Raw genomic sequence first — 25,708 nt, 5'->3', positions numbered from 1 at the left:
GTGAAGTTTACCCAAAGATGTACCACATCTGCTTCTTTCTGGTGACGTACATGGCACCTCTGTGCCTTATGGTGTTGGCTTATCTGCAGATATTCCGTAAACTCTGGTGCAGACAGGTAAGTGATATCAAATAATTTGTTTGTGTCTTCTTCAGAAGGTACATGAAAACAAATTTAGAAACGCATCAAACTGGTATATTCAACACAGGATTGTTTGTTCTAAAATAATGAGACTCTGGGTGTGAAAATATCCCTTGCTGTCTTACTGATATTTAACAAATGTCTTAAATTCTGCCTTAAGAAGTCTTCACATCTGATAAAATCTCAATCTCAATAATTAACGGAGTTTTTGTTTTGTTTTGGTTTGGTTTGGTTTTTTATTTTTTTATTTTTTGGTCTGTGAGTAACTTTTTGTTGTTTGTTGTTGTTGTTACAGATTTATTTATTTATTCTCATTTTATTTATATGCTGTTTTGCCTGCATGCATATCTTTATACTACTTGTACACAGTGCCCTCAGAGGCCAGAAGAGGGTCTCAAATACCCTGGAGGGAGATGGTTTAGAGCTGCCATGCGGATGCTGGGAACCAAGTTGGGTCCAGTCCAGTGCTCTTAACTGCAGAGCCATCTCTCCAGCCCTGAGAGGAATAAAGTTATTAATTTTACTTTTCATTATAAATATCAAAAATTAATTTCCATTCCCAGAGACTATAGATATAAGTAGTTAAACTTTCAGTGAATTTTCTAACACATTTAACATACGGGTTATGTCTTCAACTTCAACTACCTCACTTACAGTAGATTTAAAGAATAAGATAGTTTAAGGTTGCTTTCCTCTGCTTCCCTATCTCCCAGCCTATATTTCCCTCTGTATCCAAAGGAATTGAGGTTTTGTTTTGTTGTTGTTGTTGCTGTTTTGGGTTGGGTTTTTTTGTTTGTTTGTTTGTTTGATTGATTGGTTGGTTGGTTGGTTAGTTGGTTGGTTGGTTAGTGGGTTTTTTTGTTGTTTTGTTTTTTGTTTGGTTGGTTTGTTTTTTGGGGGGATGGGAGGGATTGGAGAATTTTAATTTCTGAATTAGAGTTACTGTGATTTATTAGAAAATGGTACGATCCATGAGGTTTGATCCTAGTGATTCATTTGTCATGTGTTAATAGCTTTTGCTTATCCAATCTTAAACTAAACCACCAGTCTATGTGACCTGTAAATTCAGGCTATAGAATGAATATAATCAGGTACACAGTGGGAATAGCCTTTTGTTGTTGTTGTTGTTGTTAATTGATTATTTACCTTTCATCCTGACCACAGTTTCCCCTCCCAGTTCTCTCTTCCATTTTCCCCTTACCCCTGCCCCATTCACTCCTCCTCCCTTTCTCTTCAGAAAATGAGAGGCCTCCCATGGATATTAACTGGCCTTGGCATATCAAGATGCAGTAAGACTAGGCACATTTTCTCCTATTGAGGCTTGAGGAGGCAGCCCAGTAGTGGGAAAAGGACCAAAAGGCAAGCAACAGAGTCAGAGATAGTTTCCCCTCTAGCTATTAGGAGTCCCACATGAAGACCAAGTTGCAAAACTATTTCATATGTGCAAAGGGCCTAAGCCTGTCTCATGCATGCTCTCTGGTTGGCAGTTCAGTCTCCATGAGCCACTATGAGCCCAGGTTAATAGTTCTGTAGGTTGTCTTGTGGTGTCTTTGACCCCTCTGGCTCTTTCAACTCTTCCTTCCTCTTCTGCAGGATTTCCCAAGTTCCACTTAATGTTTGGGTGTGGGTCTCTGCAACTGTTTCCGTCATTTGCTCAGTGAAACCTCTCTGATGATGGTCATGCTATACTGTCTGCAAGTATAGCAGAATATCTAATATAATTAACAGTGTCAGGTGTGGGCTCTTTTTCATGGTGTAGGGCTCAAGCTGAACCTGTGATTGGTTGGTCATTCCCTCAATTTCTGCTCCACCTTTACTCCTATACATCCTGTAGGCAAGACAAATTATGAATCGACAGTTTTGTGGATGGACTGATGCCCCATTTCCTCTATTTAAAGGAGATGGTTAAAGGAGATGGCCAGTTCAGGCTCCATATACCCATCTCTAGGAAATTCATTTGGCGATTTTTCAGGAAATTGAGAGTAGTTCTACCTCAAGATCCGTCTATACCACTCTGGACATATACCCATAGGATGCTCCACCTTGTGATAACAAGGAAACTTGCTCAACTATGTTCATAGCAGCTTTATTCACAATAACCAGAAACTAGAAACAACCTAGATGTCCCCCAACAAAAGAATATATTAAATGAAGATACCTGATAAGCTAGGGTCAGATGGAAGGGGAGGAGGACCTCCCCTATCCGTGGACTTGGAAAGGGGCAGGAAGGAGATGAGAGAGGGAGGGTGGGATTGGGAGGGAATGAGGGAGGGGACTACGGCTGGGATGAAAAGTAAATAACCTGTGATTAGTATAAAAAATAAAAATTATTAAAAAACAGAAAATGCAGTATATTTATACAATAGAATATTACTCAACTATTAAAAACAATGACATCATGAAATTTGCAGGCAAATCGGTGGTACTACAAGAGATCATCCTGAGTGAGGTAACTCAAACCCAGAAAGACAAACATGGTATGCATTTGCTTATAAGTGAGTATAAGCTGTAAAGAATAAGCGCGCTACAACACACAGAACCAAAGACACTAAGTAACAAGGAGGGCTCAAGGAGGGACTCATGAATCTCAGTGAGGAAGGGAAATAGAATAGACATCATGGGTATATGAAGGGAGAGGTTAGGTGGGGGTGAGGATGAGAACAGGAGGAATGAGGTGGATGGAGGACAGAAGGAGAGAGTACTTGGAGAGACAACTGTAATTGAGGTTGGGCATACCTAGGATAAACTAGAAACCTAGAGCAATAGAAACTCCCAACAATCTGGTGGAAACAGCATTTTTAATACAAGCACAAGATACCAGAGCTTGGTGAAGTGCGGGTCTCTAAGTTTAGCTGAATTTAAGTTGAATCTCAAAGACTTGAAAGAAATCAGCAAACGTGTGGAGATTTGTAAATATGCAGAGTGGATAGGGCTTAACTTCTTATGTTTAGTAAGTTATATGACATGATAAAAAAAATGTATTCTTTCTTTTCCTATAACTCTGTCCAGTATAATGAGTTTATTAAACTTGTGGACTAGCAGATTGGTAGTCTCTTTTCTCTAACATATTTTATTGAAAAAGAACCTCCTGGGACCATTTTAATTCACTAAAATCAATTCACTTCGTTTTATTTTAAAGTAATATTTTTATTTTATTTATGAATTTTTATAAATATGTTATATTATAAAATTATATAAAATAAAATTATATTATACAAATATTTTATTTATGAATTTCATATATACATGCAATATATTTTAATCACATTTACCTCTTCTCTCTGTAACTCCTCCAAGATTTACACTCCTTCCCTTACAAGTTCATATCCTATTTTATTTTATTTTATTTTATATTTTATAATCCACCGAATCAAATCTGTGCCTCTCCTATCATCATGAATTTGAGTGATCCACTGAAGCATTGTTGACCTACCAGGAATCACACACTTAATAAAAATTTGTTCCTCCCAATCTCCACCCTTACCCATCACCCATCAACTTTTTAGATAGGCTTAGGAGATCCTGAGCCCCAGGGGGAGTTTTCATTTGCATTTTAGTCAACCCTTGGTATCAAAACCATCTTTTCAAGACCATCTTTCATTGATTGGGATCAAACAACTTTTATAATTTCTAGGCATATTATATTGTATAATTCCTAATTCTTCTTTTCTTGTCTACTTTTTTACAACAAAATTTTAAATGGTTCTTTTCAGCTGTGATGTGTTACCTTGCACACAGAAGGAACTTGAAAACTGTCCTTTAATGTGTATATGACTCTAGAATCACCATGTGCTTATTTACTAGTTAAGCTTATATTTCCCAATTTCCAAAACTTTAACATAAATCGTATTTCAGGCTTAGAAATGATCTACATTTTTTTTAAATGAAATGTCTCACTTAGTACAACCCACATGACTCAAAAGATTTGCAGTAAAATGCCTGAGCTGTGAAACTAAAACATTTAAAAAGCAGATTGGAAGGGAAATGGGCTGACGGAGCTGAGCCCACTTTACAGCTGTAATAAAGTAAATTGACCCCAGATGGATAATTAAAGAGACCTTTGCTGGAGCCGCGCTTGGCTTCTCGCTGTTACTGCCTCTAGAACTGTCAGGCTTTGCATCTGCCATCAGAGAGCCATCAAGTGAAGGGCCTATCCTATTTGCTTAAAGTTATGAGGATGCATGGATGCTGTTTGGTGCTTTTAAATTAACAAGTGTAAAATTATTAGTGAGCAAATTGTGCGCCCTTGTGCCTTTGTCTGACTTTGTTAGAAGCTTTAGCTCTTATTTTTCTCCATTTGTTTATTTATTTACTTATTTATTTACCATTTATTAATACTAGGGAGGGATCCCAGACCCCTCCCTTCTCTCCTCCCAATATCATCCTCACAGCCCCCTCCTCCCTTTCCCCTTCTCCTTCTCAGAGAAGGGGAGGTCCCCAAGGGGTACCAACCCATTCTGGCACCTCAAGTTGGAGCAGGAAGAAGAACATCCTCTCCCTCTTAGACCTAATAAGGCAACCCAGCTAGGGGAAAGGGACCCAGCAGCAGGCAACAGAGCTGGAGACAGATCCTACTACCCTATCCTCCTGCTCAACTGCTCCCCTCCTCCTCTACTCCCCTACTCCTCCACTCCCACATGATGACCACACTACACATCTTCTAGATATGTGTACGAGGTCTAGGCCTAATCTAAGCATGTTCTTTCATTGGTGGTTCAGTCTCTGTGAGACTCAAAGGATCCAGGTTAGTTGACTCTGTAGGTCTTCTTGTGGAGTCCTTGGCCCCTCCAGCTCACTCTTTCCTTACTCACACTCTTCCACAGCACTCCTTGAGCTTGGCCTATTGTTTGACTGTGGGTCTCTGCATCTGTTTCCATCAGCTGCTGGATGAGGCATCTCAGAAGATAGTTATGCTAGGCTCCTGTCTGCAAGCATAGCAGAGTATCATTAATAGTACCTGGGGTTGGGTCTCAAGTTGTGCCAGCCATTGGTTGGCCATTTCCTCAGTATCTGTTCCATCTTTACCCCTATTCTTCTTGTAGGCAAGACACATTTTGGTCCAAAGTCTTATGGGTGAATTAGTGTCCCCCTCCCTCTGCGAGGAGTCCCACCTGGCTACAGGAGGTATTGACCTACTGCTTGAAGTCTCAGATAGAGTCACCACCCTGTCTCCCAGGATCCTCCCCTATCCCAGAAATGACCCCCCTCAGTTTTTGTTCTCTCTCCCTCCCCCCCCTCCTCTGCTCTCTACCCATCTGATTCCTACTCCTGTTTTCACCCCAACCCCCTCTCACAGTCTCTTTCCACCCTCCATCTACTTTAGATGTTACTGTATTCCTATTCTGAGTGAGATTCAAGTATCTTCCCTTGAGCCCTCCTTGGCTTCTTTGAGTCTATGGTTTGCATCATGGTTATCCTGTACTTTATGGATAATATCCACTTATAAGTGAGTACATACCATGTGTATATTTCTGCATCTGGGTTACCTCACTCGGGCTGATCTTTTCCAGTTCCATCCATATGCCTGAAAATGATTTCCTTGTTTTTAATAGCTGAGCAGTATTCCATTGTGTAAATGTACCACAGTTTCCTTATCCATTCTTCAGTTGAGGGACATCTAGGTTGTTTCTATCTAGGCTATAATGAATAGCTGGCTTCAATGAACATAATTGAGCAGGCATCCTTGTGATAAGGTAGAACATCTTTTTGGGTATATGCCCAAGAGTGTTCTGGCTGGGTCTTGAGGTAGATATACTTCCAGTTTTCTGAGAAACCTTCAGATTGACTTCCACAATTATTGTACAAGTTTATACTCCCACAGCAATAGAGAAGTATTCCCCTTTCTCTGGATCCTTGCCAGCATGCGCTGTCACTTGAGTTTTTGATCTTAGCCATTCTGAGAGATGTAAGATGGAATATCAGAGTCATTTTTCTTTGTGTTTCCCTGATGCCTAAGGGTGTTCAACATTTCTCAGGAGCTTCTCTGCCATTAGAGATTCCTTTGTTGATAATTCTCTGTTTAGCTCTGTACCCATTTTTAATTGAGTTATTTGGTTTGCTGGTGTTTAATTTCTTGAGTTCTTTATACATTTTGGAAGTAGGGTTGATGAAAATCTTTTCCCAATCTGTAGGCTGCCGTTTTGTCCTATGACAGTGTACTTTGTCTTGCAGATAATTTTGAGTTTCATGAGGTCTCATTTATTAATAGTTGATCTTAGTGTCTGATCTGTTAGTGTTCTGTTCAGAAATTTGTCTCCAGTGCCAATGAGTTCAAAGCTATTCCCCACTTTCTCTTCTATTAGATTTAGTAGCATTAAAAGAAGTAGCTATTGTCTTGCTCAAATAAGTAACTTCAACTCCTCTTTCCTTTGACAATATGATTGAAAGAATTTGCTGGCTATGAGATTTTACAGACTAGTCTCCCAGGAGCTCTTCTTCAGAGATATGTTGAGCTAGACTCACTTGACTACTTGTTTCAGGCCAGTTCTGAACTTTCTGAGAATTCAGTAGCAGATCTTAGTCATTATGTAAACTTCTGGTAATGCATTCCACAAATACGATTAAGCACTTATGTGTCCCGTATGTGAGGCAACAGGAGTGAACAACCATATACTCTTCTCACCTGTGAAACACAATCCCTTGTGTTTTATGGCTGCGAGTTCTGATTGCTGGTCACTGTGCCAATCCTGCTGTGCTGCTCCTCAGAATGAGAGTCCTCCCGGCGCCGCCATCTTGCCCCTCGCAACCATATACTCTTAAGTCAGACCAGGTTTTAACTTTCCTAGACTGAAAGACAGACCTTCCATCTTATGATTGTGCCCATGATCCTGTTTATCTTTTATTCATTAAAATATTTAGAGAAATTAGAATTCACGCAATGATACTGAATGATAACAATAAATCTAGTATGAGAAAATGGACACACATCATAGAAGATGAGGAAATGCAGAAAGGCGTTGCTCCAAGTTCAAAAAGAAAACCAAAACCACAGTAAAAGTAAGGGCTTATTGACAGGCAGTGGTGGTGCATTCCTTTAATACCAGCACTCAGGAGACAGAGGCAAGGGGATCTCTGTGAGTTCAGGGCTAGCCTAGTCTACAGAGAGAGGTCCGAGATACATAGTGAAAAAAAAATCAAGAACAAAACATTTACTATAAAGACAATATTACTTGTAATTCTTTCTTATTTGTATCCAGACTGAATAAAATTGTGTAAAACAATAAAACTAAAAATTCAGGTCATAATGCATCAGTACATAACTTAAAGGAAAGATGAAGGAGTGTGGAGTGATATTGAAAAAATATACATTTATGTGCATTAAAATTTGATTAGCATTAATCATTGTTTAGATTAAGGTGTTTATTGTAACCAGTAAGAAAATACTTTTTTTTTTTTTCAAAAAAGTAGCTAGTAAAAGACATAATAAAATTTAGATGGTATAGTAGAAAACAATAAAAAAAATACTAATGAAGAAATAAACACAATGGATAAAATATTCATATACAAAACAAATACCAAAATAACAAATGTAAATTAGAAAATTTGAAATACTTATATTAGGAGAAAGAATAAGTTATCAAGATTCTGCAAACATTAAAGTGAAGAGCCACATGATTTTTGTCTCTCTGAGACTTGAGTTGCCTCACTTGGTATATAATACTTGCCAGTATTGTTCATGTTCCCATCATTTTCATAGTTAACTTTTCCTTAACAGCTGAGTAAGTTTCTATTCTGTATAGGTGTCATATTTCCTTTATTCATTTTTTGTTGATAATGATGATGATGATGATGATGATGATGATGATGATGATGATGATGATGGACATCTGGGCTGGTTCCATTCCCTTGGTATTGTGAATACTACAGCAACAAATACAGATGTGCAGCTATCATCTCTGTGGTAGAATGTGGAATCCTTTGTAATAGCTGGGTCACATGGGCACTTTAAGGAATCTTGATACCCGTTTCTATAATCGTTGTACTAGTTTACACTCTCACCAGCAGTGGATAAGAGTACATTTTCCCCCACACCTTCCCTGACATTTGTTGTCATTTGTTTCATTGATGCCACTTGTCCTAGCTTAAAACAAGATACAGTCATTTTGAAAGAGGGAGCCTCAATTGAGAAAATGGCCCCACCAGATTAGCCTGGTGATGTTGGCAGGCCTCTGGTGCATTTTCTTGACTGATAACTAGTAGAAGAGGGTGCTGCCATGTCTGGGCTGGTTGTCCTGGGTGTCACAAGAAAGCAGGTTGAGCAAGCCACGAGGAGCAAACCAAGCAGCGCACTCCCATAGGCCCCTGCTTCAGTTCTTGTCTCCTGTGCCTGCTTCGAGCTCTTGCCCCCTCTTTCCTTTATGACAGTGATCTCCACAAGTTGTTTTTAGTGATGGCATTTCATCTCAGCAATAGAAAGCCAAATTAAAAGGGTAGTCATTCTGATGAAGGTGAAGTAGGATGTGAGAGTGGTTTTAATTTACACTTGCCCAATAGCTGAGAATGGTAAACAGTTTTGGAAACATTTATTGTTATGGTTCTTCTATTGAGTACTAGCTACTCATTTCACCAGCCTATTTATCTACTGGCAGTTGTGTGGTTTGGGTATTTAAATTTTATAAGGCTTTATTTATTCTGTATATCAGCCTCCCTGTGTGAGATATAGCTGACAAAAACTTTCTTCCTAACCTGAAGGCTGTTTGCTCTGCTGATAATTTTCCTTACTGTATATAAGCTTTTAAATTTCACATAGTCCATTTCTTGATTCTTGGGACTATTCCCTGTGTCATTAAAGTTCTGTTTAAGAAAGTTATTGCTTATATACTTTTTACTTCAAAAGTATCCCCTACCTTTTGTTCTGAAAGTTTCAGATTTAAATTGAGGTCATGGGGTGGGAGAGATGGCTCATTTGTTTAAAACATGTCTTACTCTTGCCAAAGACCCAAACTGAGTTCCCAGAACCTATGTCAGAAAGCTCAGAACTGTCCAGGCTGTGATTCCAGCTCCAGAGAGATCCAAAACCTTCAGCCTCTGTGAGCATGTGCACTAACACACACATATCTACACACACACACACACACGCACACACACACACACACACACACACAGTTAAAAAGCATTATACATTGAATTAAACTTTGGACACTTTGAATTGACTTTTGTACAAGGCTGGAGGATGCAGATGTAAGTTCATTCTTCTGTATGAAGATACTGTTTTGTCGTTCTTTGGATGGGCTGTCACTATTCAATGTGTGATCTTGACGCGATCTTCAAATTTCGTTAGCCGTTGCTTTGTATTTATTTATAGGTTCTTCATCCTATTTTATTGGCATACATGTCCATTTATGTACCAAGACCATGCTGTCTTTTTCACTACCTTTCTATAATATAGTCTAAGGTTGGGCACTATGGTGTCTTCAACATTGTTCTTTTTGTTTAGTGTTGTTTTGTCTCTCCTTGGTCACTTGTGTTTACAAACGATTATGCTATTTTTGGGTTGATTTCTAGTTCCCTGAAGAATGTCCCTGAAATCTTTATTGGGAGTAGAGTGAAAATTCAGATTACTTTTTCATATGGCCATTTTTCAAAAAATTAACACTGCGTGAAAGGCCTCTCTCTTCTCTAGCTCACATCTCATTCAATTTCTTTCTCAGTTTCCACCAGTTACATGGCGTTTTGAACTAATAATTATTGTTCACATTTTTTATAGTATGTTTTCCTATCATAGATGGTCTACACAGTTCATTTACAGTATAATGGATATGCCATGCTGTGTTCTGCTCTCTACAGTTAAGTATTAGGGTTCTATAGCTCCCTCAATGACATATTGGTGAAAGATCATCCATAAGGATGAACTCTTGGAATTTTTCTTTTCTGGTTCTTTTATATAATTATTACTATTTTTATGTAATAAGACACACATTCAAAAAAAATCAGTGGCCTCTAAGAATAGCTCAGTCTTCAAATTTTTTGCCTTGCAAGCATGAGGGCAAGAGTCTAATATTCCAAAGTCATGCAAAAAAAAAAAAATGCCTGGATAGTATGGCACACATTTGTAACCCCAGTGCTGGAGAAGGAGAGCCAGGAAGATCTCCAAGGTTAAGGAGCCAGACAAACAGGCCTCCTTGACAAGTACCAGGCCAGTAAGAGACCCTGTCTAAAGAATAAGATGGATACTATCTGAGGAATGCCAGCCTAAGGTTGTCTTCTGACCGCTAACGCACACACATGCATATAGAAATACACAAAAACGCATGTGTAAATTTGTAAAAGGGTTATTTTCCACAATTAAAAAAAGGATGTGTTTTGAAGTTCTGTACAAATTAAATATATACCCTAAACTATTTTGCTTTATTCTGCTGAGTATTATCTCAATGGAATCCATAAGATGAGATTTATAGTTTACCTCTGAGGACACAGTGAACATGACTTAGGGTTATTTCCCATTCTTGAATGTCAGTTGCTGGGATGGCTCCTAATAAATTCCCTGAAGTCTCTTTGGGACTGCTCGCTTTCTCTGTGCAGTCATTGAACACCTTCTGCCTTCAGGTCGTTATTTGAAAGTGCTATCAGCACATTTCTCTTTCTTTCCATTGCAAGGGCCACAACTCTGCCCCCAGTGGTACTTTCTCTTCATGGGAGTGTTTTTGATTACCTAAAGAAGGCTTTGGGCAGAATCTTGATTCTCCCTTCAAGGGAACATTCAGAAATAGAATGATCTTTACGGTTTCATTTAGAAATCACTTCAAGACCACTTAGCAGATACTTACCAGCTTTGGTGACAGAATTCTTCTGGAACTTTCTAAGATCTGCTGCTACTTTTAAAAAAAAGTTGTTTCTAAAACTGCTTTTTAAAAAGAGAGCACAACACAGGAGAGATCCTCAGCAATCAAGAGCACCGGCTACTCCTGCAGAAGACGTAGGATCGATTCCAATTTCACTTGCATGGCAGCTCACAAGCATCCAACCCTGCTTCCAGGGAATCCAAAACCTTTTTCTATACAGGCACACATATTGTGCACAGATATGCAAGAGAGAAAAAAACAACCCTCATACACCTAAAATAAAACAGGATCACAGAAGAGGGAGACTTTTTAAGTCTTTGTCTCCGCAGCCAGTGGTTTGGAGAGATGGCCCTGCCCACCCCTGAGGAGCTCCCGCAGGTTTTCATTTGCATCACTGATCTCCTGACCTGAGAGGACAGCCAAGTGAAGTCTCGCGTAACGAGACTCATCTGCTTGGACATGAAAGCAAAGCTGAAGTCTCAAATGGAAGGTTCTCTAATAGACTTTGATCTTGTAGTGTAAACAGCCACGGGTTCCATGTGACCTTTATTCCGAGAGGCCAAGGGAACGCACTGCTCTGCACATTGTGCAGCGTGAAGACAAAAGTGACAGCTGAGTAATTGTAACAGAATCAAGCTGTCCCCGTAGTGTATTTATTGGTACATCTTCATCTAAAAAAAAAAAAAAGCACATGCTGAATTTTAATGTTTTGCTAATGTCTATCAATTTTCATGAGATTATAATTAAGAAAATATTATACTTGGCAGAATTTTCTGCTATTAGCAACTAACTGAAAAAAAAAAAAAAACAAAGAAAAAGCATGCTGGGTAATGTAATTGCTGCAAATCGTAGCTATTTGAAATAGTAGTGTAAAACCTGGAAGTGTATTTGTGTGCTTTCTAGAAGGACAAATTGCAAAATTAGTTTCCGGCAATTTTGTAAATGCGAACAGTAAATCACAGAGAATAGTTTTTCTTCCTTCTATACACAGATTTGCTTTGTCTGAACAGCAGGCAGAAAACTTCACAAAAACCAATTGAGTGCTATGTCCCTGTGCGACAGCAGATGGCAGTATCGATGCATCAAAAATTCATTTAAGTTTTTTGTTTCTTTTGGGTGTGTGTGTGTGTGTGTGTGTGTGTGTGTGTGTGTGTGTGTCCTGTTACTTGATGAATGTTTAAACTTAGGTGATACCTGAATCTAGAATTTATAATGAAATTTTATAGTAGAAAAACATTTTAGCATTTTTTTTCCCACATTTAATTTCTCTTTTTAGTAAGGGCATAATTTCTCTATTGTTTTCTTTAGACCTTGACAAGATTCTTATGTTTTAACACAGCAGCAACAACAAAAGCTTGTTTTTAACTTTTCCCCCACCCAAATACCTATTTGATGTTTGACTAAATGAATGCTAAGAACGTACTCAGCCGAGCTAAGAGCTCTGGAGAAGAGGGAATTCCAAACCTCCAAATGTCCATTCCTTAATCTTTGCTGGTGGCTGCACCGTCCTGTGGAAGTTTGCAAAGTACCAATGAGGGATTCCCCTCTCCTTCCAGATTCCGGGAACTTCTTCTGTGGTTCAGAGAAAATGGAAGCAGCCGCAGCCGGTTTCTCAGCCCCGAGGGTCTGGACAGCAAAACAAGGCCCGGATTAGCGCTGTGGCCGCTGAGATAAAGCAGATCCGGGCGCGGAGGAAAACAGCCCGGATGCTCATGGTCGTTCTTCTGGTCTTCGCCATCTGCTATCTACCAATCAGCATCCTCAATGTGCTAAAGAGGTAAACCTCGTGCGTTTATTTGAAAATGAAGCACCTTGACATTTTAATTAAGAACTCTTTTTTTTCTTTCTAAACAGACAGAACCCGTTCTTGCCTAGATACTTTGTCCAATCAACTCTGCGACATAAGTTGTTTGAGCACTTAAGGCAACACCAGGAAACACATTCTCAGTCAGTTGAATGGCAAACAAAAGGTTTTTTGGTGTTGTTGGGTTTTTGTTTTTGTTTTTGTTTTCCTAACCTCTTGAGAGTGACTGCTAAACTCTAAATAAAGGATATATTCTAACTAAAAATTGAGTTTCAGTAACTAATTTCATAAATAAAAAAAAAGTCAACTACAGTTCTAAGATTTTTTGGATGAGAATAAATGTGTTTCCCAACCTTGTTCTTAAATATATAAACAGCCACACCACAATCCTTTCTTTTTCAGGATAAAAAAGAGGTAGGAATAATTGGGGCCAAAAAACAAAGAAGCAGAGAAACAGGTATTTTGTGTTGAATTTTAAACAGATAGGAAAATATCCATTTCTTGAAATCACTGGAATAATTTCATATCAATATTAATATAACAGCATATTTTTTTCCAGTGAGCACCCGTGCACAACTTGCTATACTTTTTAGAGAAAAACTATGAGGCTCTAATAATTTTGATCAGTGACATGAGCAGCAGACGCTGAAATGCCAGCACACTCAGGACACGAACAGCCAGCTTTATGGGAAAATATCAAAGCTTTTGCACACACGCTGGTCCCAAGGCAACCTTAATTCTGTTTATAACAGACTTCGAGCTTGCCTGGAATTGCTCCTGCGCCTTTTCCCAAAGTCAGAGTCACAGCTGGGGACCTTACAGACAGGTGGGTTTGGCTAGAGTCAGACAAAAGGTGGTCTAACCAGCTGCAAAGACTTCCCTTCTGCTTTTGGCTTTTCACTGTTTAAAGGCTTTTGCAGTGATGAAGTAGAAAACGAGCTTTTGTTCATTATAGCCTTGAATGACTAATGGTTTTGAACCCTCCTCTTCTTGAGTTATGTGTCCACTCACAAGACATAATTTACACTCTGCTTCTATCAAGGCTCGTTTCTCATTTTATACCTCACAGAAATCACATACAAATGTATTAAGTGCTTCACGCGTTTCCGGGTTTTTGCTATTAAGATCATCACAACTATGAATAATAGTAAATAGCTTCCTCCCTCCTCTCTTCCTTCCACTCTTTCCCCTCTTCTTCTTTGTCCTCCCCTTTCCCTCTCACTCCTCCTCTCCCCACTTGTCTCTCTCCCCAACCTCTTCCCCTCCTCCTCCTCCTGCTTTTTCCTATTCCTCCTCCTTTGTTTACCAGTCTAAATTAAGTATTGTTTTAATGGATTTAGCACTCTGTGACATGCACATTTGAATTTCTCATATCTCTGCTCTTGTATTTCTCCCTCTAATTATTTGCAGATGCCCTCTTGTCAACAATATTCATCTCATTATACTGAATTTAAAAAGCTTCCTTTGGGAGGGGGAATCTAAGTTTAACTTAAAGCTTTTTTTTTTTCAGTTATTTGAGCAATCTGCCTGTTTGTACACACATAAACATTTTGAAATAATTTTGAAAATTGTTCTTATTGCGTGCAGGGTGTATATATATATATATATATATATATATATATATATATATATATATATATATAATTTAAATTTAGCCTTGCCTCGTATATCAACCTCACACTCATTTATTGCTCACATACTGTTAGCTCCTACCTTGGTTTTCCTGGAACATAAGCTATTGCCTGGTTGGTTAAAACTAACTTCCTCTAAGTGATTTTTACTAGCCTAGTATTTCAGAGGTTTTGAACCAGCAGCTGTATCTTCCTGTATATTTAATTTTCTTCATTCTTTTACTGTATATGTGTTCACTTGTGAACTTTTACTATGCCATAGGACATCACTTTGTCCCAGAAAATTTTTATCGCCGTTGTGTATCAGCATCTTTATGTATGTTCAGGAATCTGACCTCAGGTCATCCAGTCTTCACAAAACATGCTTTTACTCACTGTCTAGTCTCCTCATACCAAAGAACGCAAAATTTAAGATGTATCTGAGGAGGTTAGCAAGATAGCTCAGAGGGTAAAGTCACCTGTTACGAAGCCCACGGGACTCAGTTCAATCTCTGAGATCCACCTGGAGGAAAGAGAAAACCAATTCTCCGAAGTTTCCCTCTGCCCTTCACACATGTGCTGTGCCTGACACCCACAGCCTGGTTTAAAAAAAAAAAGTTAAAATGCTTGAAAATTACATTTGAGGGTACTATAATACGTCTATTTTTATTTTAACATAATATACGAAAACCTGAAACTCATGTGTCCCAAGGAATATCAAAATCTTAGCTACTGAAAACCAGTTGCCTGCATGCAGAGATGTCTCGTGGCAAATTTCAACAAGGTTGAGAGCTTTGGAGTTGAGGAAACACAGTCAACTGATTCGTGCACAAGCAAAAGTGGAAAGGATTTGGCAGCGCGATTTTGGATTGCTAATTAAATTATGTACAATGGGGCTGGAGAGATGGTTCAGTGATTAAGAGCACAGGCTGCTCTTCCAGAGGACCTGGGTTCAATCCCCAGCACCCACATGGCTGCTCAGCATCATCTATAACTCCAGTTAAAGGAGATCCAGCACGCTGTTCTTACCTCTGTAGGCATATAAACACACACACACAGACAAATAAATAGAAACATGCACGTGGTGGAATACTAACAGAAGGTTAGAAGAGATTTGCAATCGCTGGTTGCAAGATATGGTGCCACTTTCTCTATCTGGAGCTTCTGATGGATACCTGAAACCCTTCTAAGGAGGCTGTGCTTTCAGTGTTATTGCAGAGAAGAGAGTCAGGCTAGTTCTGTGATGTTTGTTCACCCCGGGATTCGATTATTTAGGACTCTCTTGATTTTCTGTCTGTTTCTTTTTCCACAGAGTATTTGGGATGTTCACGCACACTGAAGACAGAGAGACTGTCTATGCTTGGTTCACATTTTCTCATTGGCTTGTCTATGCTAATAGTGCTGCGAACCCAATCATTTATAATTTTCTTAGTGGTAAGTTTTCAATGTTTCTCTGTCAATCCTCTACTCAAGGGCAGAGCACCTAGAACAAATGCCCTGGAGCAGTTTTGAAATACATACAGAACTTAGCTTCTGTCTGAGCTATGCTTGCCCCTGACTAGATTCGTCTAGAATTTCTTCCTTTTGAGCATCTTACACGGTTTACATCAAACTTATGATTGAAGCACACACACACAAGATATGATCTCCTCTCCCCCCCATTGCTTCCCTTCAATTTCTTCTCATGATTTGACAAACATACCCCTACTAATTTCATGTTTGTTTTAATGACTCCCGAAATCCAATTAAAACTGCCCGTGAGTGAGTGCGTGGGTGTGAGTCACCCGCTGGCATCTGGGAGACCTACAAGTGGCCACAGCAGAACTGTGCTGTGAATAGCCACAGCTTCGACTATTTTGTTCCCAAATGCTTGGCTATTTGTTTTTTACTTCCATTTCTAACCATAAGTCACTTTTTATATGTGAGAAAACCCTTTTTATTCTACATTTAATAAATAGTGTGTGTCTTCCAATTCCATGTTGGCTTTTTGCTTGCTTGATTTGTTTAAGTACTTGGAACGGCTAGATAAGATAGCCTTTCTAGAAACAGAAGGATCTATTATGTATCTCAAAAAGTTAAAAAATAACAACAACAAAAAAGATTTTAAATGTTTTTACCGTAACTACATAACAGATGTTTGCATATATTTAATTCTGTACAAGCCTTGAAAACTGCTTACATCTACTGCAATATCACATGGCAATCCAGAAATATAATTTTTATAATAATAATTATGTATTAACAAGTTTTGATCAGTAAAAGGAGAGCACAACCAATTTTATTTATGAAAAGTAATTTTGCCACTTTTAAAATAGTCATATCACACTGTAGTGCTCTGACCTTGCACCAAGTTGGTGAAACCCTTAAAGAGATGCAGAGACAGGTGTTTGAAGTAGTAGACCAAGGCAGGGTCCTGGGATGAGGTTAAGAGGAGTGTGCGCCTGCCCTTGTCCTAGCCCAGCGAGCAATCACTTCAGCAGCTGAGGGCACAGACTAGCCTTAAGACAGAAAGAAGGAAGAATCGTTACTCATAATACCCTTCGCTCTAACAATCATTTCACTTTCTTAACCGCCTAAAACTCTCATTAATAGTTTAAAGATAAGTACTTCCTAACATTTTTTTTTCCAGTTTCTTTCTTTTCCTATTTTGCCACACTTGGGTTGTGAAAGGGGACTTTTTCAAAAATTTCAGTGGGTTTTTTTTTCGTTTGTTTTTCTTGCTTTGTTGAACTCTTTCGGGACCAGCATCTTTAGAATACAATACATCTCTGTTTTCTTGCTTATACACAGTATAGATTTCATTGCTAATGATGCGATTCGAAGTCTATGCAAACTTTTCCTAAGAGCCATTCAGTATTAACACAGGGTTAAAAACTGGCTTGAGAAACACAAGGATTTTGACTTTAAATAAAGAAAACGAACGCCAAGTATTACATATGAAGATACTTCCTCGTTTAATTTCCTTTCTATATTTCCTTTACTGATGCAAAAACCGCTCCACCTCACTGTTAGGTTGGCTCAAGGGAATGACTGTGCATTAGGTGTCCAGCTGTTTATGCATAATCCCCTTTGCTCTTATTCTCTCTGGTCTGCCAGGAAAATTTCGAGAGGAATTTAAAGCTGCCTTTTCTTGTTGTCTTGGGGTTCATCATCGCCAAGGAGATCGCCTCGCAAGGGGACGCACCAGCACAGAGAGCAGGAAGTCCCTGACCACGCAGATCAGCAACTTTGATAACGTATCAAAACTCTCAGAGCACGTGGTGCTCACCAGCATAAGCACACTCCCAGCAGCCAACGGGGCAGGACCGCTTCAAAACTGGTAGAATATTTATTGCTAGGAAAAGGATACCCGACTCAAACTATTCTTTTATACAAACTCTGTGAACAGAAGTTTTAGTATCCAATCTATCTAAACACAAAGTCACTTGTCAATCCATTTTTTTTAATTGGGTCACTCTTTGGAATTAAAAAAAAAATGAAATACTTCCTGAACTATTTACTCGAACATGTTATCAGTTTAAACTTCAGCTGAATTTTTTTTTCAAGCTATTTCTTCTTAGTTCTGTGAACTGAAGTTTGTGGCAACTTAGGGTTTGAGGATTTCTAATTCTTCTTATAACCCCTTGTTATTTTAATTTCACAATTCAAATTGGTTGCTAAAAAATCACCAAAAGTTAATCATTTTCTTTTGGTATATAAAAGAAGTAACAATCACTAACACTACCTGGGAGAATCTTTATTTAATAGAAAAGCATATAACTTGTATATATTGAACATGTCTTTCCAAATCACATGGAATATATACAATTAAGATTAATTTGCCACTAATTTTATTTTCTATTTGCTAAATGGTCTCAGGTTTATAACTTTACAATATCTAAGTTTTTGTGCAATACAGAATTAAAATGACTGTATTAAAGTACAAATTTTGCAGCAACTACTAATACGTAATCATTTTCATCCCTGAGGAAGGATTTAAGATTGAAATTAAGAAATTAAAAATCGAATTGTTGTATTTTTCTAATTTGGGACAACGAGTTAGTCAGCTTTGCTGGATTAAGAATGCCCCTGTGTGCGAGGCAGCAGGAAGTGAGGGAAGGTGGCTGAAGTCTAAATCTGAGTTAGGGCTTAATGGCTAGGCACTTCCCTAGCAGCTTGTACCAGGCTCTGGTTCAGTGCCATCACTGTAAACAATAACAAATAAATTGTAGTGCAGTGAGGGAGAGAGGTTGAGGATTCCCGGGCATGGCAAAGGAGTCCCACAAACAAAGACAGTGATCCCCACCATCACTCTGGCAGCACGGTTACAACCCCACCCCTCCCCCACTTAATTACATTACACTCTCTGTGTGAGCAATTTTAGCACGCCTGAGGCTAGGAGGCGGCAAGGTGGCAAAATGGAAGGCTTGCTACTAACTCATGCACAAACGGAAATTATAGAGTGTATTTCCTAAAAGTGTAAATCTTGGGGCTGAAATAGTATTTCAAATCTGTTCTCTGCAAAATTCTTCTCATGGAAGTATTCACTTCTAAGTTAAAGTAAAAGTTCGAAAGTGTACATATCAAGTTTTTCTTCATCTCGTAGTGTAGCAGTAGGTAGGCGCTCTGATTATATAGGAACGGGTTATTTTTAATATTTAAGAGAGATTTTATTTGAAAATACATAGATTGTCATTTTGCCCAACTCTTTATTCTCAGAGAAAAATAACACAATCCAATTAGCCACACTTTCTTTTCAAGAGTTTGGGATTTTGTTAGCACGTGCCTTTCAATACTGTAAGCCAGGACTGCCCTCTTATGGGAGGTTTATCAAAATTACATGGCTGAACATCATGATTCTCTTTATCTATGAACATAATCGCTTTCAATGTCTCCCTTCTCCCCTTTGAGAGCTTTGTCTACCACACACTACATACAAGGAGAGCTGTGATTTGGTGACAGTTAGCACTTTAAGATTGGAAGATAACTTCAAATCTTCCTGGTAATAAGCCTTACTAGCCTTGCAGCTCGATAAAGATGATATAGTAATTCTGTCCAATATAACTGAACTGTTTTAGCTCTAAGCTGTGAGACAGTATTAGGTCCTAAGATGCCAGTTCTTGTTATATAAATGAGAGCAGAGGCCTTTAGAGGGGACAGGGTGGAACAAGATGGAAAGAGAAATGGGGAGAAAAGAGGAAAGAAGAAGAGAGGAGAGGACAGGAGAGGATGGAGAGGAGAGAAGAAGTGGTCTTGGTATGGCGGATCAAAAGCCAGAATTTCTTTGTTCTTAATTAGTGATTCTCAGTGCAGTGTGGTCGCTGAATCAGCAACACCTGTATCTCCCAGCAACCAAGATTAAACATGTGTCCCAAACTTACCAAACCTGAATCCTTTGGGTTTGGTACCCAGGAATGTAGGCATGATAGAAATCCTGTGGGTGATAATAAAGCACTTTAGCTATGAGAGCCACTGCTCTAAATGGTGTCTCCTGGCCTCAACTTCTTAGCCCATGTGAAATAAAGTCTTTTACTGCACAGGTACCTACAGCAGGGAGTGCCATCTGCACTCCTGTCCACCTGGCTGGAGGTCTGAGAGAAGAGGCTGAGCATCCGTGTGGAATCTCACCCTTGTCGTCTCAAAGAGATAATGGTTTACAAAACAAGTGCCACTGTGTTCTTAGTGTGATGTTAAAGAAGATGGATTTTAAGGCACTTATGTGCTTCATGAGTGACCTGGATGACTTGTGTTTTTATTAAAACTTACCAATGTCACTGATTTTTATTTACTGAAGTTTCTGTTTCGTGGAAGCAGTTCATTTCCAAGAACAGCTATTACCTGGAAGAAAACCGATGCATAAAATGGATACATAAGTGAAACTCGGGGAAGGAATCATGAAGTGTCTATATATTTCTCAACATTAGGGCCCACGGATCTTGAGCGATTTATGGTGAACTTTATAGGACAAATGGTAAAAAAAAAAAAAAAAAAGACCACGAGGCCCCGAAACATAGCAATGTTATTGGGGTGCTTAACGACTCACCTCATTGTGTGCTGATGACACAGATGAGAAGAGCTTAGAGGAAAAGTTTGTTCTGGAGCTGAGTTACGCTGGACACTGGACATCTATCTGCCTTTACTTCTCTGTATTTCAAACCTTTAATTGTGAGATGTCAATGTCGTTGGTTTTGTCACTAGTAAGGGTGGTGTAATGATTTTACCAAATATATTTCAGATTAATAATTTGTGAATTTTTATAATATCATAAAAACCTTGATATTTTGAGTTCATTCATTTGGGGCTAAATATTTTATGTCAAATTAATTTGGTACTTGTGCAGGTGTCAGAAACCGTTACTTATTTTTTTACTCATTAACTTATTTGTTTATTCACGTTACAGCCTGATAGCAGCTTGGGGCTAAATAGTAACCCAAGTTTGTGAGGGATAAACAGCAACAACATGACAGCTAACTTTTCCACAGTGTGGAATAACTAAGTAGCTATAAACTATTGATAAGTTTAGTGTCAAAGTATTAGGCACAGTAATATCCAATTATATCCAATTTCACCCTAGTGTACATTGATTCAGGAAGAATGAGCAAATGCGCTTATAAGTGACAATCTGAATGTGTCTAGAGATGTTATTAATCATACCTGAAATGAGGGCTATTAGCACTTTGATACAAAGTAAAAATACCAGGTTTGCATTAGCTGTGAATCAAAACAGGGATCAACTGCATTTCAAAAAACATGGCTAGTCCTTCCAATTAGAAACCTTTTCAATGGAACCTTCATCAGATACCCTTCTGCTTCTGTTCATATCACAAGCTAAAGCAAAAGCTCCATTTGATTATTTTCAAATAGTTTTCACATTGTTTGAAGCGAAATAATGGGACTTTTAGGGTCCTTATATAAGTAGGAGAGTATGAATTTACAATCTATTCTCTTACTTCCTACACAAAAGATAACAACATGAAAAGCACTGTTAGTTCTCAAATTTCAAAGATTTTTCTACACTCTTCTGCTTTGGAAAAGGGGGACAAAAAACTTCCCCCAGCTTGCCACGTATTTCTATTATTTTTTAATTTTCTTTATAGGCTTGGGAGTTAGAAAATCTAGGTTTTTCATGAACTGCGTTTTTACTATTGTACTCATGTCTGTGTAAGTTGTTCAACAATTATGCACTTACAGTCCTTTATGCCCGATTGTACCGTGTCTTCATGAAGATCTTTTTTTTAATCAAAACAATGTGATTGTATGTCTCCCAGTGTGAAGGTCGAATTATGTAATTTTTAAGCAAAATATTTCTGAGACGTTCATAATCGCATCTGCATTGTCCTGCTGTACTATGTGAAAAATTATGTTGTTGTTCAATACATAAATTGGATATTTGATCATAATTATTGTCAAATCTTTGCAGTTAAGGATTGAATTAACCCAGGTGCAATACTTGATGACCAATATGTTTTTCCAATAAGTTTATGTAACCAGGGATAATCATGATATAAAAGATTTTTAACATTGTTTCCAAGAGGAGGTACTAAAATAAAGGTTAATATTAAATACACAAATATTTCATAAAAGTTATATAAAACCACACACTTATACAACTAAAAATCAAAGCTTTTATCTGAGTCAGAATTTTCCTCTGCTTGTGACTTAGAATGAGGACCTTAGTTTTTAAATTATCATAGTCTGCAAAGGCATGAGTTAGTTTTCTCTAAAATATTAAACTTGTAAGTTATACCTTTAGTTGGCTCTTCTTTTAACCGTCTGATCCTCACAGACTTCAGAATCTCGTGCAAATGATTTAAATTCATAAACTCCATTCCTGTTCAGAACATTTTATTCTAACCTTCCTGAATGCATAAAGTAATTGATCAAGAAAAAATATTTGACTCATAAGGAGGTATGATTGAAGATTATTTGGCTTTCATGGAGACAAAGAGCCATTTTGCAATGAAGTTCCAAGAAGGTTGTGGGAGTAATCCTTAGTGAGACACTAGACACCAGCTCTGAAGGGAGGATTAGCATTTTGCCTTCCACTTCAGCCCATGGCCACACACGGGGAGTGTGACAGAGGGGATCTTGTTCAGGGTTCTCTGGTTCTGACCTCTTCACTGATTCTGTTTTCTCCAAGTCAAACCTTATCCTACTCTCCAAAGCACCAGGACCATTCATCCGCTTAATGGCACCAATTCCAGCAGACTCGTCTTCTGAAGTGAGCAAGTAACAAATTTCAAAACAAATAAATCAAACCTCAAGGAAAATGAGAAAGAAAGAAGAAACGCTTCACAGTTTAAACCTGAGAAATAAAAGTGGAAATGACAGTATGTGATAGGATGGACAGGCCTCTATGCATATGCTCAGGAAAGTCATAGTGGTGTCTTGTGCTATCTCTATTCTTAGATATTTGAGGAATATCCATACCAATTTCTATACCTGCGGCACCAGTTTGCATTCCTATCCGTAGAGAAAGAGAGTTACTGTTTTCATACATCCTTGCTAACATTTGCAGCTTGTTTTCTTGCTGATAAAAATTTTTATGGAGTAAGATAGAATATCAAGGTAGTTTTCATCTGCATCTGCCTTGTGACTAACGATATTGAATATTTTTTAAAAAATATCTATTGGTCATTTGTATTTCTTCTTTTGAGAACTGGAGGATGTGTTTTGTTAGTATTCGATTTTTGCTGAATTGTGAGTATGCGTGTATACATATACATATATATGATAATATTATATATATATATATATATATATATATCCCCTGTCAAATGTATAATTGAGAGAGATTTTCTCCCATTCTATCTCTTATTTTGGTGCTTCTTTCCTTTGCTGTACAGAAGATTTCGATTCCATATAGTTCTCTTTATCAGTTTTTGAGGTACTCTCTGTGCCACTGGGGTTCTTTTTAGGAAGCCATAGTTTGTGCTTATATCATGAAATGCTTACCTTCTTTTCCTCTAGAAATTCTGGAGTTAGGGGTCTTGGGCTAAGCTGTTTTACCAACTGTAAAATTTTGGACAGGATGAGATATATGGATCTAATTTTTATACAAATATCCATTTCCCAGCAGCATTTGTTGAAGAGGCTCTCCTTTCTTCGGCGTACTTTCGACACCTTTGCCAAGAGTCAGGTGGCCATAGTTGTGCTGATTTATGGCTATGCCCCCTGTTCTTCACCATTGGTCTGCAGGTCTGTTTTTGTGCCAGCACCTTGTCTTCACCATGACTTCAATAGAGCTTGAAATCGGTGTGTATGACAGTTCCAGCATTGCTTTCTACTTAGGATTGCTTTGTCTACTTGAAGCATTTTGTCTTTATGAATTTGAGGATTTCTTTATACTTCTGTGGAGAATGTTGCTGGAGATTACATTGACTCTGTGGATTGCTTTCTGTACTGTAGCAGTTTTCACCATAGCCTGCCTGACCATGGGTACTGGAGGTGCTTCAGTCATCTAGTAACCCCTTCAAGTGCTTCATGCAGTGCTTCAGGTAGCTCATTTTAGTCATCATCCATTGGTAGGTTTATTCATGGATGCCTTGCTTTTCATATCTGCTTATTTATTCATATATTTACTTTGTTCTTTTATTTTCTTATTTAGGTTCTAGGGACCAAATGCATGCCACCGTCCTCGCTAAGCTAAAATTGAGAATAATTCTCAACTTCTTGATTTTTTTTTGTTTGCCTGTTTGTTTGATTTGTTTTGGTTTGCCTGTTTGTTGTTAATTCATTATTAATGAGGTATCCATCCTAACTCTTTTGTCGAAAAATGCATTATTGATCTGTGGAAAAGTTATTATTCTATAATGATTTTGTATCCTACTTAGCTGAAAGTGGTTATCGGGTTGTAGAAATGCATCTTCAGTTACATCTCTTTTCATGACTGTCTTCTTCCATGTTGCAGAACGCCTCTCAGTGTTTTCCATTTAATATAATGTTGGTTGTGGTTCTAGCATAAGTAATATGTAGCCTTTACAATACTGCAGGGCATTTCAACAACACTTAATTTCTTTAGAGCTTTTATCACAAAGGTATGTTGAGTTTCATCAAATGTCTTTCTGTATCTATCGAGTCTATTTGATTTCTGCCCTTAAGTCTACTTATGCATTGTGCTACACTGACGCATAGTCATAGGCTGAGCCAGGCTTGCATCTCTGGGGTGAACCCAGCATGTTGGTACCATATAATCATAATGTGTTTCTGAGTTAAATTCCCAGGTGTTTACTTCTGAAGCTCTTCATCTGTGTTTATCAGGAAAATTGAAATATAGGTGTTATCTTTTTGTTGCTCCTTTACCAAGCTTTGCTTTGATCATAGTACTGTATTTGAAAAAAAAAAAAAAAACAGTTTGTGTTCGTTCTCTTTCTATTTGTGAAACAGCAGAATGTTTGTACATATTCCTTAATTTTAATTTATTCGTTGTGAATTACATATGTGGGTACTGTATTTCCATGATTCCCTTTCTTTCCAATCTTTAAATTCACAATGTGTGTGCAAATTTAGAAATGAAACTTGATGACTGTTGCTCATGTGTATGTGTGTTCGGGGCTGACAACTTGGGGTTATATCAGGCTGTTGGTCCTCCCTTGTCCCTCTCCCAGTCCACTGATAGATGGACTTCCTCTTCCATCTAACCCTCGCCTATCAGGTCTCATCAGGACTGGCTGCATTGTCTTCCTCTGTGGCCTGGTAAGGCTGGCCCCCTCCTCAGGGAGCCTCTTTCTTACCTTGTGACTAGTTCTCCTAGGAGTTTGTCAGATTCATTTATCTTTTCAAATAGTTAACTCTTTGATTTTATGCATTGTTCATTTGGTTTCTATTTCATTAAAATTTCCCCCAATAGTTAATATTTCTTGCTGTCTGCTGTATTTGTAGTTGGCTTATTATGGTTTTTCTGAGACCATGGAGCACATCCTTAGACTATTTGCTTCATTCCTTTCTGACTTTTTAACGAGAACATTTACAATTGGTAAGTTTTCTCTTAGAAATGCCTAAGCCACATCTCAGACACCTGAGCAAGTTTTGTCTATTATTTTCTATGCTCTTAGGATTTTTAGAATGTCTTCACTGGTTCTTCAATGACCCACTGTTCTTTCAAGAGTATACTGTTTTATTTCTAATCATTTGTGTTGATTCTGTGTGTATTCATTGTTTTTTCACCACTTCTGTGTTGAAATACATGATAAGAAGCAACATAAAACATGTTTCAACTTACAGTTCAAGAAGGTTTGGTCAGTCTTGGCAGCAATGCGTTACAGTGTATCTGCAGTCAGCCAGCAGAGAAAGGAAGGCTGGCGCTCAGTTTTCTTTATCCATTTTTAAATGTTTTTTATTGTTTTGTGTGTGTGTGTGTGTGTGTGTGTGTGTGTGTGTGTGTGTGTGTGTGTG

The 25,708-nt window shown here is 38.2% G+C and overlaps 1 protein-coding gene across 1 annotated transcript; it reads left to right on the top strand.

The window, feature by feature from the left end:
* Positions 1-21,230, top strand: LOC129683525 (orexin receptor type 2; the record flags this gene model as incomplete). The annotated part of the gene is made up of 5 exons (XM_055616237.1): positions 1-116; positions 12,478-12,698; positions 15,648-15,769; positions 17,432-17,654; positions 19,855-21,230. Coding segments are annotated over 5 exons (737 nt in total), but the record flags the coding sequence as incomplete, so codon positions are not given.
* Between the last annotated feature and the right edge of the window lie 4,478 nt (positions 21,231-25,708).

Source organism: Psammomys obesus, unplaced genomic scaffold (assembly GCF_907164565.1).
Source record: "Psammomys obesus unplaced genomic scaffold, mPsaObe1.curated_primary_1811, whole genome shotgun sequence".
NCBI lineage: Eukaryota > Metazoa > Chordata > Mammalia > Rodentia > Muridae > Psammomys > Psammomys obesus.
The sequence above is the reverse complement of the archived record's forward strand: the minus strand, read 5'-3'. Positions and strand labels throughout refer to the sequence as shown.